The sequence below is a fragment of the Simochromis diagramma genome, unplaced genomic scaffold (genome assembly GCF_900408965.1).
Source record: "Simochromis diagramma unplaced genomic scaffold, fSimDia1.1 OVJJ01000753.1, whole genome shotgun sequence".
Classification (NCBI taxonomy): Eukaryota; Metazoa; Chordata; class Actinopteri; order Cichliformes; family Cichlidae; genus Simochromis; species Simochromis diagramma.
This window is the reverse complement of record NW_024387523.1, coordinates 7796802-7812942: the sequence shown is the minus strand read 5'-3', so window position 1 is coordinate 7812942 and position 16141 is coordinate 7796802. Positions and strand designations below refer to the sequence as shown.

The 16141-nt window shown below is 37.9% G+C and overlaps 1 protein-coding gene across 1 annotated transcript; it reads left to right on the top strand.

Annotated features, from left to right (window-relative positions):
- Positions 1 to 978: 978 nt before the first annotated feature.
- Positions 979 to 15254, top strand: slc39a4 (solute carrier family 39 member 4). The gene is made up of 12 exons (XM_040021387.1): positions 979 to 1339; positions 7000 to 7341; positions 11493 to 11694; positions 11950 to 12119; positions 12229 to 12412; positions 13095 to 13267; positions 13431 to 13628; positions 13868 to 13975; positions 14302 to 14356; positions 14448 to 14600; positions 14690 to 14877; positions 14973 to 15254. Exons 1-12 carry the CDS (start codon positions 1040 to 1042, stop codon positions 15099 to 15101), a joined length of 2202 nt encoding a protein of 733 aa, XP_039877321.1. The 5' UTR covers positions 979 to 1039; the 3' UTR covers positions 15102 to 15254.
- Positions 15255 to 16141: the final 887 nt, after the last annotated feature.

Here is a 16141-nt window from a genome sequence, read left to right as displayed (position 1 = left end):
ACACATGAAATAAAGAATAATAATAAACCATATTTAAACAAGTTAAAATCAATTACCTTCAGTGACATTATTTCACATCATGACAGCATGTTTGACTATCCAGTAACCACTGTTTTACAGATTTAGAGAAAGAAGTAAAGAATGTTATATTCCTTGTTTGTTTGATTTTATTTAATGGCCTCATTAGAGGAGTGGGGGTCAGTCACTTTTATCTATTTATCCATTTTAATTGTGTTGTTATTGTGCTTTATATTGCAGAGCACTTTGTAACTTTTGTTTTTCAAAAGCGCTTTATAAACATATGTTACTTATTTATTTACTTGAAATATTAATTAATTAAGATTTTGTTTACCACAAAGATAAAGGCACCTGACACTGAGTTTAAAAACAAAACAAAACATTTTTTTTCCAGTTTTATTATGGAAAGCATGTCCGAACATTTAAACAGGAAACTGTCTATTAAGGGTTTACAAAGTTGGAACAGCCCTTTTTAAAGTATCAAATGGTTTAGTACTTGGTTTGCCAGTATTTTTGCCTGGGCTCAGAACATAGACAGAAATAGAAACACTTATTTTAAGTAAGATAAATAATAATAATAGCTCTGGTATGAATAACGAGCACCAAAACGTCGAGTTCAGGGTTAAAACATCAACATTTTGTGTCTTCTTCAGCAGTCAGTGCAAACCAGCCACATAAGCCTTTTATCAAAAAATCCATTTCCTTTAACTGGAATTGTGTTGGTTGAGCCTATCAGCTCCTTGGCGTGATGTGTGATGCCCAATATAACTTTGGGTTCACTAATATGAGTGAAACCGCTGTTTGGTGTTTTGCTGGTGGTGTGGCGATGTGGAGGCCTGTGGGGTGCCTTTTCTGGCCTGTACAGGTAACAGTGGTTATAATAGACAGGTGTAGGACAGCACGAGGCATGTCTCAGCCAATCACAGCGGAGGTCCAGTGAGACTGCAGTGGTTTAAAACTGATAACAGCCGTGAGCTGAGCTCTATGGCTCAATGTGTCTGCAGAAATACCTTGAGACTGTATGAGCCTCTGTCACACTATTTCTGCACTTTTTTTTTTTTACACTTTTAGTCTTTGCAAATCTTTTTTTTTCTTCAAAGACAGTTTTAAGATGATTTCCTCTTCGCCGTTTCTTCTGCTGCTTCTCTCCGGGTGGGGTTTGCTCGGTTTTGTCTCGGGTTCCCCCGCTGTGGAGGAAGCTTACAAGGCTGTGGTGAGCATCGTGTCTCCAGGACAGCAGTATCTGACCGGGGAATCCCTTCACTCCCTCTTTAATACACTGGAGAACCGTGTGCACTGCGGCGAAGTGCCGTGTGAAAAGGTGAGTTTTATTAGGCTAAAGCTGCAACCGAGCTGGAGAGTCTTGAGTCGGGTGCGGTGGAAAAAGGTCGAGGTCCAAAAGCTATTACGCAAGTGATAGATCGGCATTGATCTGCTTTAAATTGTAATAAATTTGCTAATAATAAAAATAATGTTAAAATAATTTTTTTAATTTTAACATTACTTCTTTTAGATTTAGATTTAAGTACTTATCTGCTGAACAATCATCTGTAAAGTTTACTTTCATATTCCAAACTGCTTATTTACTCCTGTAAAAGTGTGCAAAAGTTAACTAAAAGTAAAGTAAGGGTGCTTTCAAATAATGCTGTAAGTACTTTTTTAATCAAAGTGCAGCAAAGCGCAATAAACAGAAAATCCTTAAATCCCTTCAGCTTTAAAATGGCACCATTTTTCCACCTTGGTCGGCCAGTTGTTCCGAGCATTTGGTAGTTTCATGATGGGATTTAGGCGTCTATTTGTATTTTTTCTATTTAATCCCAGGCTTGTTTAATAAAGTGGACTTATCAATGGGAATCTTTGAGCTGCTTTTGAAAGGAAAAATGTCTTAAGTGTAACTTTATTGCATAATATTTGCCGTGGATGCACAGGGAAAAAAAGGCAAGGCAAGGCAAGTTTATTTGTATAGCACAATTCAACAACAAGGTGATTCAAAGTGCTTTACAGAGACATTAGAAACAAAAACAAATAAAAAGCATGATTTAAAATTGATTAAAACAAGCAAACTAACTAACTAACTAATTAACAAACAAATAAACAAAACAGTATATAAAATCAAAACAGATAAAATCAGAACAGTAGATAAAATCAGTAGTTAAAATGTAAGTTTTGAAATTTAAGCTTAAAAGTGTGGATTTGGTGTTTTATTCAAATGCAGCTGAGAACAGGTGAGTCTTCAACCTGGATTTAAATAAACTGAGTGTTTCAGCTGATCTGAGGCTTTCTGGGAGTTTGTTCCAGATATAAGGAGCATAAAAGCTGAATGCAGCTTCTCCGTGTCTGGTTCTGACTCTGGGAACTGATAAAAGACCGGATCCAGATGACCTGAGGGATCTGGAAGGTTCATACTGGGTCAGGAGGTCATTGATGTATTTTGGTCCTAAACCATTCAGAGCTTTATAGACCAGCATCAGAACTTTAAAGTCTATCCTCTGACGGACAGGCAGCCAGTGTAAAGACCTCAGAGCTGGACTGATGTGGTCCACTTTTTTGGTCTTAGTCAGGACTCGAGCAGCAGAGTTCTGAATGAGCTGTAGTTGTCTGACTGATTTTTTAGGTAGACCCGTAAAGATGCTGTTACAGTAATCAAGCCTACTAAAGATGAATGCATGGACTAGTTTTTCCAGGTCCTGTTGGGACATCAGATCTTTTATCCTTGATATATTCTTGAGGTGATAGTAAGCTGACTTTGTTATTGTCTTAATGTGTTTTTCTAAGTTTAGGTCTGCATCCATCACTACACCCAAATTTCTCGCCTGGTTTGTGGTTTTTAGGTGTATAGATTGAAGTTCTCTGGTGACCTGTAATCGTTTTTCTTTGGCGCCAAAGACTATTACCTCAGACGAAGAAAAAGAAAGAAAAGTTATTTAATTGAACCTAAAAGGAGACAGTAATCTTATGATCATTTAGAACATAAAACAGCTATTTGTCGCATTCATATTTTATAAGTTCAGACCTTTTTCTTCTCTTTCCTCTTCTTCGTCTCATAAAGATGTTTTTTTTCTCTTTTGCAGTAAGTTATTAAATAAAGAGTCTCTGGTGGAAGTCTGGCTACTCTAATGGAAAAGTTTAATGACAACATAATTGAAATGAGCTTTAATCAGGGTTTTATCAAGAAAAAAAAGTGTTGGACAGCATTTTGCCTTGTATCAATAGGCTTCTTCCTTCAGTCAACAGGAGTCTAAACACCGATCAGGGCCTTTAGCGGCAGGTGTTTCTCCTGCCTGAGAATTAGCCTTTTTAAGGGTGCTGTGTTCACATCCCTATCTGACCATCTGATAAAGATAAAACCTCAGTTTTTTTAGTAAAGGAATCTTCAGCTCATAAAAGCTGGTTTAAAAATAAGTTATTACAGTGCTGGTGATTTTTCTCCAGCTTTGGCTAAAAGTTCTCTTAGGGGGCACCAAAAATTAAGCAATAAAAAAAAACCCAGGCTGGCTGAAACAATTACTCTTCAGTTTCAGGTTCAGTGTGTTAGCACTAATCCATGCTTATTTTATAAGTGTTGCTGTTACTCAAAGTATTTGCAGGCAACTTAGACAAAACCACTTTATCAGTGAGTGAGAGAGAAGTCCTTGGACTTCTTAGATGTCAGCTGAAAACAGCAGGAATGTGCAGTGCATGCCTGATAAATGTTTGCTATCAGACAGCTGTGGCAGCCACCAGTGAATGATGCATGAAATAAAAGAGATGAGAAACTGATGGGGTTTTTTTTAAAGCTATCCAAACCAACCTGGTCTTTTGTGAAAACCTCAGCCTAACTGGTTGTGCCACCCTTGGCAGCAAGAACTGCAGTCAAGTGTTGTATTAACTGGAATTGAGTCTTTCACATCTCTGTGGAGAAATTTTGGTCCACTCTTATTTGCAGAATTCCTTTAATTCAGCAACACTGGAGGGTTTTCAGGCATCAGCGGCCTGTTTAAGGTTATGCCGAAGCATCTCAATAAGATTTTCAGACTTTGACTAGCCCAATCCAAAACCTCCACTTTGTCTTTTTTTTAACCATTCAGAGGTGGACTTGCTGGTTTGATTCTAATCATTGTCCTGCTGCATAACCCAAGTGCTCTTGAGCTTCAGCCCTCTCTAGTAGAGAGCAGAATTCATGAATCCATCATGTTTGACCCCACCCGGGGAGAAGCATTTTAGGAAATGCCGTGTTAGTTTTACACCACATGTAGCGGGGACTCAAACCTTTCAAAACGTTCACATTTTTTCTTATCAGTCCATAGAATAGTTTCTCAAAAGTCTTGGGGATCATCAAGATGTTGTTGCTGTTTTTAATTTGGCAAATGTGAGACGAGTCTTTGTGTTCTTTGCTCGGCACTGCACTGTTAGAAAAAACATCTTAAAAAAACAGTAATATTCTGGCAGCTGGGTCGCCAAAATAATACCATAAAATAACAGAAAATAACTTACTCATAAAAATACGGTTATTTCCAGTAATGAAAATACAATTTGTTGCCCTAATTTTACATGGGATTTTGCCTTTTTCAAGTGCTTTTAAACATTAAATTAGGAACAATTTAATGTGATTAAACAATGAAATTACCTATAAACAAGGTCAATGAATGCGGCAATAGGAATAATAATACTTAAATGTACAGAAATATACAGTTAACAGTTGGTTTCAATAATAATGGATTACATTTATATCATGCTTTTTGAGACCCTCAAAGCGCTTTACAATAATAATGATTATTTGATGTAAAAAAAAGTTTATAAGAATCATTTTATATATTTTTCCATAGCATTACATTTTAATTTAACAGTTCAATCTTTCAAATAACGGACAAATATTTGTGAAATCATTATACATTTGTGAATGTATTTTAACAATCTAAATATGCATATGTACAGACAGATACATTTAAAAAACAAGAAAATTATGTTTTATTACATTACAGTGATTTTACGTTAATTTACATTTGAAATGTGAAATCACAGTCTATTGATGTAAATTTAATGATATTCTAGAAGAACAGTACAAAACTGTAAAATACACAGTAAAAATACTTTTAAATTACAATTTTCTTTACAGTGTGGTTTTCTCCTTGAGCTCTCCCATGGGTGCCATTTTTCTCAGTCTTTTCCTTATTGCTGAATCATAAACTCTGAGCTTAACTGAGACCTGCAGTTCTTTAGATGTTGTTCTGGGTTCTTTTGTGACGTCCTGAATTGGTCGTCGATGTGCTTTTGGAGTAATTTTGCTAGGCCGATCACTCCTGGAAAGATTCACCATTGTTCCAAGTTTTCTCCATTTGTGGATAGTGGCTCTCAACGTGTTTCACTTTAGAAATGTCTTTGTAATCTTTTCCAGGCTGATAGATGTCAATGGCTTTGTTTCTCAGCAGTTGCCTTAGATAATGGCATGATGTGCTGCTTTTTTAGATCTTCTAGCCTACTTTACTTTATCAGACAGGTTCTATTTAAGTGATTTCTTTGTTCAACAGGTCTGCCATTAGGGGTAGAAGTGGGCAGATACTTTTTTACAGCACTGCGTAAGGAGAAACACTTTTCATGATACTGTAGGTTCTCTTAGGAGTTATTATTATAATCACAGCAATGTATTGCTTCTGTAAGAGTTTAAAGGGCCAGTTCACTCAAAATAAAATTTAGTCAACAACAACAGATAGTTGGATTTTTGCTTTGTACCAATCTGCTGTAAAATATAGTTGTATGATTCTTTACCATCTAATCAGTCATTCGTGACCCAACTTTTAGGTCAAGATTGGTGGATATCAGTATTTTATGATATGCACCAATTTTGATGCTTACATCATCTCTAATAAAAGACAATAAAACTGCTGATATTCATGAGATATGGATTAGATTAGATTATAGGTTTCTGATAATTCTGGATAATCCTGTATAAATGCACCAATAAAGCAATCAATTCATGACCTCTTTGCAGTAGCATCGTTTATGTTCACATACACTTTATTAGATACACCATGCCAGTACCAGACTGGACCCCTTTTTGACTCCGGAGCTGTTTTAGTTCATCATGGCACAGATTTAACAAGGTGCTGGAAACGTTCCTCCGGGAGATTGGTTCATATTGACAGCATCACACAGTTGCTGCAGATTTGTCGTCTGCATATCCAACAAATCTGCTGGACTGAGTTCTGGTGACTGTGGTGGTCGTTTGAGTACAGTGGACTCACTGTCATGTAAAAGAAACCACTTTGAGATTATTTGAGCTTTGTCGATGGTGTGTCATCATGTGTGGTTAGAAGATGGATACACTGTGGTTGTAAAGGGATGGAACAATACCCACGTAGGATGTGGGGTTTAAACAATGCTCAGATAGTAATAGGGGGCCTAAAAATCTCCTATAATATTAAATCACCAGCCACACTTTCAGCCATTGATAGAAGTAGGATGGATCGATGCTTTCATGTTGTTCATTCCAAATTCAAGGGTAGTCAAACAAAGCACAGTTTTTCCAGTCTTCTATCAGGAAGTGTGGCTCCAAGTGTAGTCCTCTGCTGCTTTAGTCAACATGCTGTGCATTTAGAAACGCTCTTCTGCATACTTTGGTTGTAACAAGTAGTTATTTGAGTTACTGCTGCGTTCCTGTCAGTTCCAAGGAGTCTGGTCATTCTCCTCTGACTTCTGGCATCAACACAGTGTTTTTACCCAGAAAACTTCTGCTTACTGGATATTTTCTCTTTTTCAAACAGTTTCTGAAATACTCCAAAACAACCATGCAACATGTAAAGTCACTTAAATCACTTTTCTTCTCTTCTGGTGATCAGATTGTATTTCAGTAGGTCATCTTGACTTGACTTTCTACATGCCTAAATGCATTGAGTTCCTGTATTGGGCTGATTAGAACACTTGTACCTTCTATAGATAAATTTCATGAGATTGAAATGACTGTTTAATCTTTTTATCCCCTCTTTTTGCTCTCTGGACACAAAGTGTGATCTTGCAGATGCCGTTCATCAGCTCATAGGCAATCCCGACGTCCAATATGAGGAAGAAACTAGAAGAAACAGTGTAAATGTGGCTGTCACTGTATCTCAGTTCACGGCTCTCGCCTCCGGCTCCGTCCTTTACCTTTCTTCTCCTGGCCTGGTCTGCACAGCGATAAAAACAGGAACATGGGGAGAAGAGACTGAAAAATTCCTGCACAAATTCACACATAATGATCCCCATGAACACAAGAGTGAGGCAAACCATAACCATGAACACATAGACGTCCATGGATTAGAAGGTGTCATTCAAGAGCTTCGCAGCCACTACGAGCCCACAGAAAGTGAGGTAAGCACAAGCCTATACTCAATATTCAGTAAATAGTATTTATTGCTCTCTTTTGACCATATTCATTATAAACTGCATAGTGACAAGATAAGAAGAATGTAAAATATTAGCCTTCGAGTTTCCAAAAACTTTTTTTTCCAAAAATATTGTAGCTTTTAATTCACCAGCAAACTTCAACTAAAGGAGTCGCGAGTAAACCAGCTGGGAAATTAAAGAGACACATGCGGGGAAATCGCTTCCCCATTACAGTCAGTTGTACATTTCCTTTATGCAGTATAACATGAGATAAAGTGGGCATATAGATGTTCACAGATTAAATAACTAATAATAACAAATAAATAAAACACTCTTGCAGGGTGTGTTTTATTTGATTGCTGACAATGGAAGCTTACATACAGATTTATATCACAGCTGGTCAGACGGGCTGGGTTTTGCCCTGTATTTAGCCACATCACCATAACACCTGATCATGATTAAAAGTGCTCTTTGTATCCGTTTCATTTTACTGGCTTGATTATGTCATTTATTTATTAGAATAGAATAGTTCACAAAAGCTGGACTTGATGTTGGACTGTAACGTTCAGTGAAAAGTTGCTTTTGTTTTTTTCCTTAAGACAAAAGTTTTGTCAGATTTCCAAACATTTAGCTGCGCTTCTTTTTGTATTTTAGAGTTTGTATGTCCAGTGTTGACAGCATGTTCTAGCAGTTTCATTATTATTATTATTTGTTTTTTATTTTATTTTGTGTATCAAATTTTTTTGGTTTGTAATTTTATCTAGTGCAGACAGTTTTTCACAGACAGAGTTTTTACACAACAATGTCCTCATATGACAGAGTTCCTCTGTGTAAAATTCTTACATATTAATATTTAACTGACTAAGTTGAGGAAAGTTAATACAACACTAAAAAAATCAATAATGGTGCACCATTTCAGGAAAACAATAATCAATCAGGGAGAGTTGAGTGTTAAGTATATTTCCAGGATTTATACCAGCCAGCCGTATTATTTAAACCACAGACAGGTGAAATTCAAATCTGGCTGGCTGTTTATACAGTCATCACGGGCATCATCATCGTGCTAATTTACAGCCTTATATCCACATACATACACCCCATCTCATATTTGGTTAAATATCCCTTATCAGGTTGCATCTGCAGATATTTTTGTAGCAATCAAAAGGTTTCTGGCATAATTCAGGCTGGATGTTTGACCACTAATCTTTGCAGAACTGGTAGGCTTCATTTAAATTGGCTTGTCCATGTGGGCAGCTGCACATTCTGGTCAAACTTGAAGGTGTGGATTTTGGAGCAGGAGCTTTTTTCTTGGTCAGCGCCATCCCAGTGATGCTGGGATGTATGTCTTAAAATCTTTCCATCCTGGAAAAATAAAACTTCAAAGAAAGGGTTAAAAGTCCAAAACTACCATAACATGATGAGTGTATGCATACATCTTACACAACTGTGCAATGAGCATAGGATCATCAGATCGGATAGCCTGGTCTGATGAACCACATTTTGTATTGCTTCATATGAATGGCCCTATTAAAATCCCTTGAATGTGTAAGAGATAGTGATAGCAATAAAAAAGTATGTTAGCTGAAGGACTGGGGAGTGCTTTGCTGGGAAACCTTAGATTCTGGAATTTATGTGGACTTTAATTTTCATATACAACCTATCTGTGGACATTGTTGCACACCACGTACTCCCTTTTATGGCAACATTATTTCCCCGATGGCCTCTTTAAGCATGATAATGCACCCTCCCAAATTACAACACCTTTATCTAAACAGTAAAGGCCACTGAGGGGTCATTTAACAAGGAATTTATGGAATAAAAAACAAAGAGAATAAATCTAACAACAATAAAATTGTTAAATATTAGTTTAAAGAAAGGACATACATTCACACTCTTCAATGTCCACTACAAGGGATTAAAAGGGATTAGATTATCTACCCATATGGAAAAGAAATAGTAAAAACATATATGATTTACTCATGAAAGTGGCCACTTTCATGAGTAAATCATATAGAAATCATATAAGGATTACATGATTTACTCATGAAAGTGGCCACTTTCTCATTACTTTCATATATTTTTTTAGTAAGTATACAAAACATACAAGTTTCATTATATAATTTTTCAAGGGATCTTATATGTGTTTTGACTCTTGTATGCTTTTCATACAAGTTTCATACAAGACAGATAAAAACTTTATAAGATTTATATATATCTTTTCCATATGGGTAATTTTACAAGCTTTTTGTGTTGTGTTTCACTTGTGTGGAGCACAGTCATTAAAACCCTTTGTCCAGTCTCAGTATTCACATGTTGATTCATAAGGACCAAAAAGTAAGGAAAGCTAGTGCGGTTTGAAAATGATCTGCAATGGCTTTAAGAATCTAAAGAAGACCTAGAAAAACAATAACTCCACTCCATGTACAGGGAGTGCAGAATTATTAGGCAAGTTGTATTTTTGAGGAATAATTTTATTATTGAACAACAACCATGTTCTCAATGAACCCAAAAAACTCATTAATATCAAAGCTGAATGTTTTTGGAAGTAGTTTTTAGTTTGTTTTTAGTTTTAGCTATTTTAGGGGGATATCTGTGTGTGCAGGTGACTATTACTGTGCATAATTATTAGGCAACTTAACAAAAAACAAATATATACCCATTTCAATTATTTATTTTTACCAGTGAAACCAATATAACATCTCCACATTCACAAATATACATTTCTGACATTCAAAAACAAAACAAAAACAAATCAGCGACCAATATAGCCACCTTTCTTTGCAAGGACACTCAAAAGCCTGCCATCCATGGATTCTGTCAGTGTTTTGATCTGTTCACCATCAACATTGCGTGCAGCAGCAACCACAGCCTCCCAGACACTGTTCAGAGAGATGTACTGTTTTCCCTCCTTGTAAATCTCACATTTGATGATGGACCACAGGTTCTCAATGGGGTTCAGATCAGGTGAACAAGGAGGCCATGTCATTAGTTTTCTTCTTTTATACCCTTTCTTGCCAGCCACGCTGTGGAGTACTTGGACACGTGTGATGGAGCATTGTCCTGCATGAAAATCATGTTTTTCTTGAAGGATGCAGACTTCTTCCTGTACCACTGCTTGAAGAAGGTGTCTTCCAGAAACTGGCAGTAGGACTGGGAGTTGAGCTTGACTCCATCCTCAACCCGAAAAGGCCCCACAAGCTCATCTTTGATGATACCAGCCCAAACCAGTACTCCACCTCCACCTTGCTGGCGTCTGAGTCGGACTGGAGCTCTCTGCCCTTTACCAATCCAGCCACGGGCCCATCCATCTGGCCCATCAAGACTCACTCTCATTTCATCAGTCCATAAAACCTTAGAAAAATCAGTCTTGAGATATTTCTTGGCCCAGTCTTGACGTTTCAGCTTGTGTGTCTTGTTCAGTGGTGGTCGTCTTTCAGCCTTTCTTACCTTGGCCATGTCTCTGAGTATTGCACACCTTGTGCTTTTGGGCACTCCAGTGATGTTGCAGCTCTGAAATATGGCCAAACTGGTGGCAAGTGGCATCTTGGCAGCTGCACGCTTGACTTTTCTCAGTTCATGGGCAGTTATTTTGCGCCTTGGTTTTTCCACACGCTTCTTGCGACCCTGTTGACTATTTTGAATGAAACGCTTGATTGTTCGATGATCACGCTTCAGAAGCTTTGCAATTTTGAGACTGCTGCATCCCTCTGCAAGATATCTCACTATTTTTGACTTTTCTGAGCCTGTCAAGTCCTTCTTTTGACCCATTTTGCCAAAGGAAAGGACGTTGCCTAATAATTATGCACACCTGATATAGGGTGATGATGTCATTAGACCACAGCCCTTCTCATTACAGAGTTGCACATCACCTAATATGCTTAATTGGTAGTAGGCTTTCGAGCCTATACAGCTTGGAGTAAGACAACATGCATGAAGAGGATGATGTGGACAAAATACTCATTTGCCTAATAATTCTGCACTCCCTGTAGAGTCCATGCTTTGACAATTCAGGCGTCCCACGTGCATTATGTGTTAACTGACCATTGCTCAAAAGTGTTCGAAATGTCAACTGTGTTTAAATGTGTCGCCGTTCTAAAACACTCAGCCCCTTTTCTTTTCTTATTACCATGTTATAGAACTGTACAAGCGCTAGTGGCATCATGGCACAGGTCGACGCATCATCAGGAGACCAGAAACAGGAAGTGGGTGCGGTTTTGGGATATGTGCTGTATCACGCCCTGCAAGGTCACTGCTTCACTGATCAGTCCCTGCCTGATGAGAGCTTCTTCGTGAACTACATCATGGAGCAGCTCGGCTCAGAAAATTTCACTATCCTGGGTAAATGTGCATAGACACAAAAAACATATGAGCATTAATATATGTGCAATCACTCAAAAACCCACAGCCTGTAAAACACTAACTCTGCAGGGCACTTTACAGGAACTGCTTTATTTATAAATCAAAGATTGTTGTGGTCACTCCTTTGTAGTAACATAGGGAAAATGTAGTCCTATTAGCCTATTATGTCTTGCTAACAGATAATTATGTGAATCCTGAGGCCATTTTGTTCAGTTGCTTTGTGTGTGACTGTAGACCTAAAGGCTCTCATGAAGAGCCTGAATATCGGACCTAGCTCGGAGGAAGACCATGGACATGAGCACACAGCAGATGAACACGCCGACCATGATGACAATGTCCAGAGATGGAGGAAGAGAAGCAGTGACAGTGTTGAGGGACGTGAAAGTAATAACACTTGGGAACAGGTACCGACCTCGAAACACAAGAAAATGCCAATTGGTTCACACATTTCATCATTTAAATACCAGCGAGGTGTAAGTTATATAATGGATGTCTGTGGTTTGTTTTTCCCAGCGTTGTTTCTCAGCTGAAGAACTGGTCCAGATCTACGGCCTGGCAGAGAATAGCTCTGCCTCCTCTGGTCTGGGTCGGCCTGGCGTGGTTCAGCTCAGCCCTGCGCTTGTCCAGCAGATCCTGAGCGGAGCCTGTGCAGATATTACAGATCCAGAAAAACCTGATGGGCTCTCCAAGGCTCAGAGTAAGTGTCGTTGTGGACTCAAGTAACAAATAGTTCTACAAGTTGACAGTTTGGCATGTCTCAAAGGCTGGGAAATAAGATCTGTTTGTGCATTACTTATAGCTAACAACTGGTCTCTAATGGACATTCCAGGCACTTTTTTTCCTGTTTTCATTTGATGTCACTGCTAGTTGTTTCCTGCACACAAACAGACTTGATTCACAAATTCGAATTCTGGATTGTCCCTGAAGCACCTATTTCCAATTGCTGATTTTCAGTTACAACATAAAGGCTGGTAGATGTCAAAGAAAATGCACATCCTGTAGGGATTTTCACTTTTTCAGAACGAATGGTAGGAGATATAAAGTGGAAATCTCGAGGGCTGAAAAATGCTTGCCTTTTGGAGCATTTCAAGTAGACATCTCTGTTTTCTAGCATTTTATTTAGTTATTTGGCAATCATTAGCAGTGCTTAGTGGGTATGAATGCATTCGTACAATCTTTAGCTGAAGATTGCTAACTAAGCTTGCTACCATTAACTGTTAACTTAGTATTCCACCCTTTTAATTATGGTCACTTCTGTGCTCGAAAGCTAAGATGGTACTGATGACATTAAAAGAGTTAAGGCTTCAAGATGCATCCACTTTTCAGTGAGCAGAATCCCAATTAATATACATGCTATCATTTGTCTCTTTCTCATGTAGGATACCTCTATGCAACCATCGCCAATTTCCTGATAACAGTGATATCCATGTTTGGCATTGTGGTGTTGCTGTGTGCCGCCTGTACCAGTGTTTTCCAGATGTGCATCCAGTTTTGCATCAGCCTGGCAGTCGGTTCACTGACTGGAGATGCCCTATTGCACCTGATGCCAACAGTGAGGGATTTTAAAGCTTTTAGATTGGAATCATAAGGCATTTATTAAGATTGTAATGGGTGATATGCTAGCACAGTGATACTATGTAAAAACTGATTAGTCTTTTCATATATTAACATTAATGATATACTGATTTTGTCTTTCTCCTGCATTCTTTATGTAGTTTCTGGGTTTGCATGTGCACTCAGACAACGGTGGCAGCAGCGAACATTCAAGTCACAGTCATGAGGAAGAAACTCCGGACTACATATACAAGATGCTGGTACTGATTGCAGGGATCTACTGCTTTTACCTGATGGAAGTTTGCTTCTCTCTGATCACATATGGTGATAAGCATAACGACCATAAACATCACCATGGGGTAAGAAGAAAACAAGAAAACTCCTCATACAGAACACATTGTGTAATGTGTATTGTTAACCTTGTCAGCCATTTACAACCAAAGTTGGTTATAAATATTGTGACAGACACATGTACTGACATTTAAAAAGTTCAAAAAATACCTTTTTAAGTATTGGACCTTCTTTGTCTCAAGTTCTTTCCTTCTGTCTCAGCCTGTAGGCTACATTTCTGAACAGTTTTGCCTTTCTCTCCTTTCAGGAGGAATCTGAGCCTCACCACTGTGACCATGGGAGAGTTTTAGAGATGTATCAACAGGAACAGAAACAAAAAGACACAAAGTCACAGTCCATATCCAGAGCAGACCTGGTAAGAGATATGTGGTCATGTGAAAGTTTTCATAAGACTGTGCAGTCATAAGTCCACACTTTTTGACTAAGTGGGATACACTTAGTATTTGACTAAGTGTACCCTACTTAGCCCACTTGTACCCCATAATACTATGACTCAGTAGCTTGTAAGACCACCTTTAGCAGCAATAACTTGAGGTTATCATTTTCTATATGACTTTATTAGTCTCTCACATCATTGTGGAGGAATCTTGAGTATAGCGTGAGAAAAAAATCAATTATCAATAAAAATCAAATTAAACTAAATCATCATTAGTTACACTTTGCATAATGCATTTGTTTTAGGTTAGCTGTGAGGACAATGAGAAACCACTTCCAGAGCCAAAAGAGCGCACCAGAGGTGAGTAAAGTTACATGTAACACAAAAAAGTTCATCATCATCAAACAGAGAGAACTGGTTACTATAACTTTGCCTCCTCCTGCATTCACAGAGCAGCGTCTGCTGCCTTATATGATTACGATCGGTGACACGATCCACAACTTTGCAGACGGATTAGCGCTAGGTGCAGCTTTCGCCCTGTCCTGGAAGTCTGGTCTGGCCACGTCACTGGCTGTACTCTGCCATGAGTTACCGCATGAGCTCGGTAATTATCTTGAAAAACACAAAAACAGTGCCTAACCCAATCTTTTTTTTCAGTATTCATGCATTAAATCACCTTATTTTCCTCCCCAGGTGACTTTGCCATTTTGCTCAACTGTGGCCTGTCTGTCCGCAAGGCCTTAGCTCTAAACATCGCCAGCACCCTGACCTCGTTCATCGGCATGTACATCGCTCTGTCTGTAGCCACTGACCTCGCTACCCAGCAGTGGATAGGTGCCATTACTGCAGGGCTCTTTCTATACGTGGGACTCGCTGATATGGTGAGTGTTACTTGTCACAAATCTGACTCTTTCACAGAAGCAGCACAATCTGATGACTGTTTTTTAATTATCATCTCCATCCTTTTTCATTGTAGCTGCCCACCATGATCCATATCAGCAACAAGAAACCCTGGCTGACATTTCTGCTGCAGAATGTCGGCCTTTTGACAGGGTGGGGTATTTTATTATTGTTGTCTCTTTATGAAGAGAAGATAAGTTTTTAATGCACAGTCTGGCAAGTGAACGGTCTCTCTGAGATCTTATGAGAGTTTATGAATTCAAATTCAAATTCAAATTTTATTTGTCACGTACACAGTCATACACAGTACGATATGCAGTGAAATGCTTAGACAACTGCTCGTGACCTAAAGAAAAAAAGGAAAAGGCTATGAATAAGATAGGAAATAAATATGAAAAATTAAAAAGGGTAAATTTAACTAGGAAGGAATAAAATATAAAAAATTAAGGTTAAAAATGAAATAACTGTACAACACAAATTAGAATGAAGGGTAAATTTAACTGGGAAAGAATAAGATAAAATATATAAATTAAAGTTGAAAATAAAATAACTGTACAACAAAATACACAATACACAGTATAGAACTATATAAATGAATGTTGCTGACAGGTTGCTGTAAGACCTAGTTTATACTTGATTTCTTAAGGAATTCCTAATGAAGACACGGTGTACCAGACACACAAAACCCACTTGTGCAGTCTGCCAAGGTGAAGAGTGTCTCTGCAAACCATTTGTTTCAGAGTATTTATTTTCTGTGCGAGGTATTAGAAAAGAGAGCAGGTTTCAATATTGAAGATCACAAGAAATGTAGTACCACAGATAACCCAGAGACCACAATAACCCATTAAATTATTTGAGTGTGTTTAGTTAAAAGTTCCTTTTATTTGTTGCACTGATAACGTTTCACTGACAGCAAATACCAGAATGTGCTGCTCTGCTGTATTAGATAGATTTGTCCAAAAATACCACTTAGACACTTGAAATGTAAACCAAAGGGAAATGTAACATTCAAGCAAACATGTCTTTTTCTAATTCTAGATAAAAAATAATAATATAATTATCTGGATTTTTTTTTTCATAAAAATAAGTAAAATGCTTTTTCTTTGTACCTTTTAATAAACTGATATATTATTACATACTTGTTGTAGTGGTTTGGGAATTTTAGGATTTGTGAAATCTTCCTATGAAATCTGGTTTAAGAGTGTCACACTGAGACAGCATATAATGGGAAGTTAAAGAAGTAAC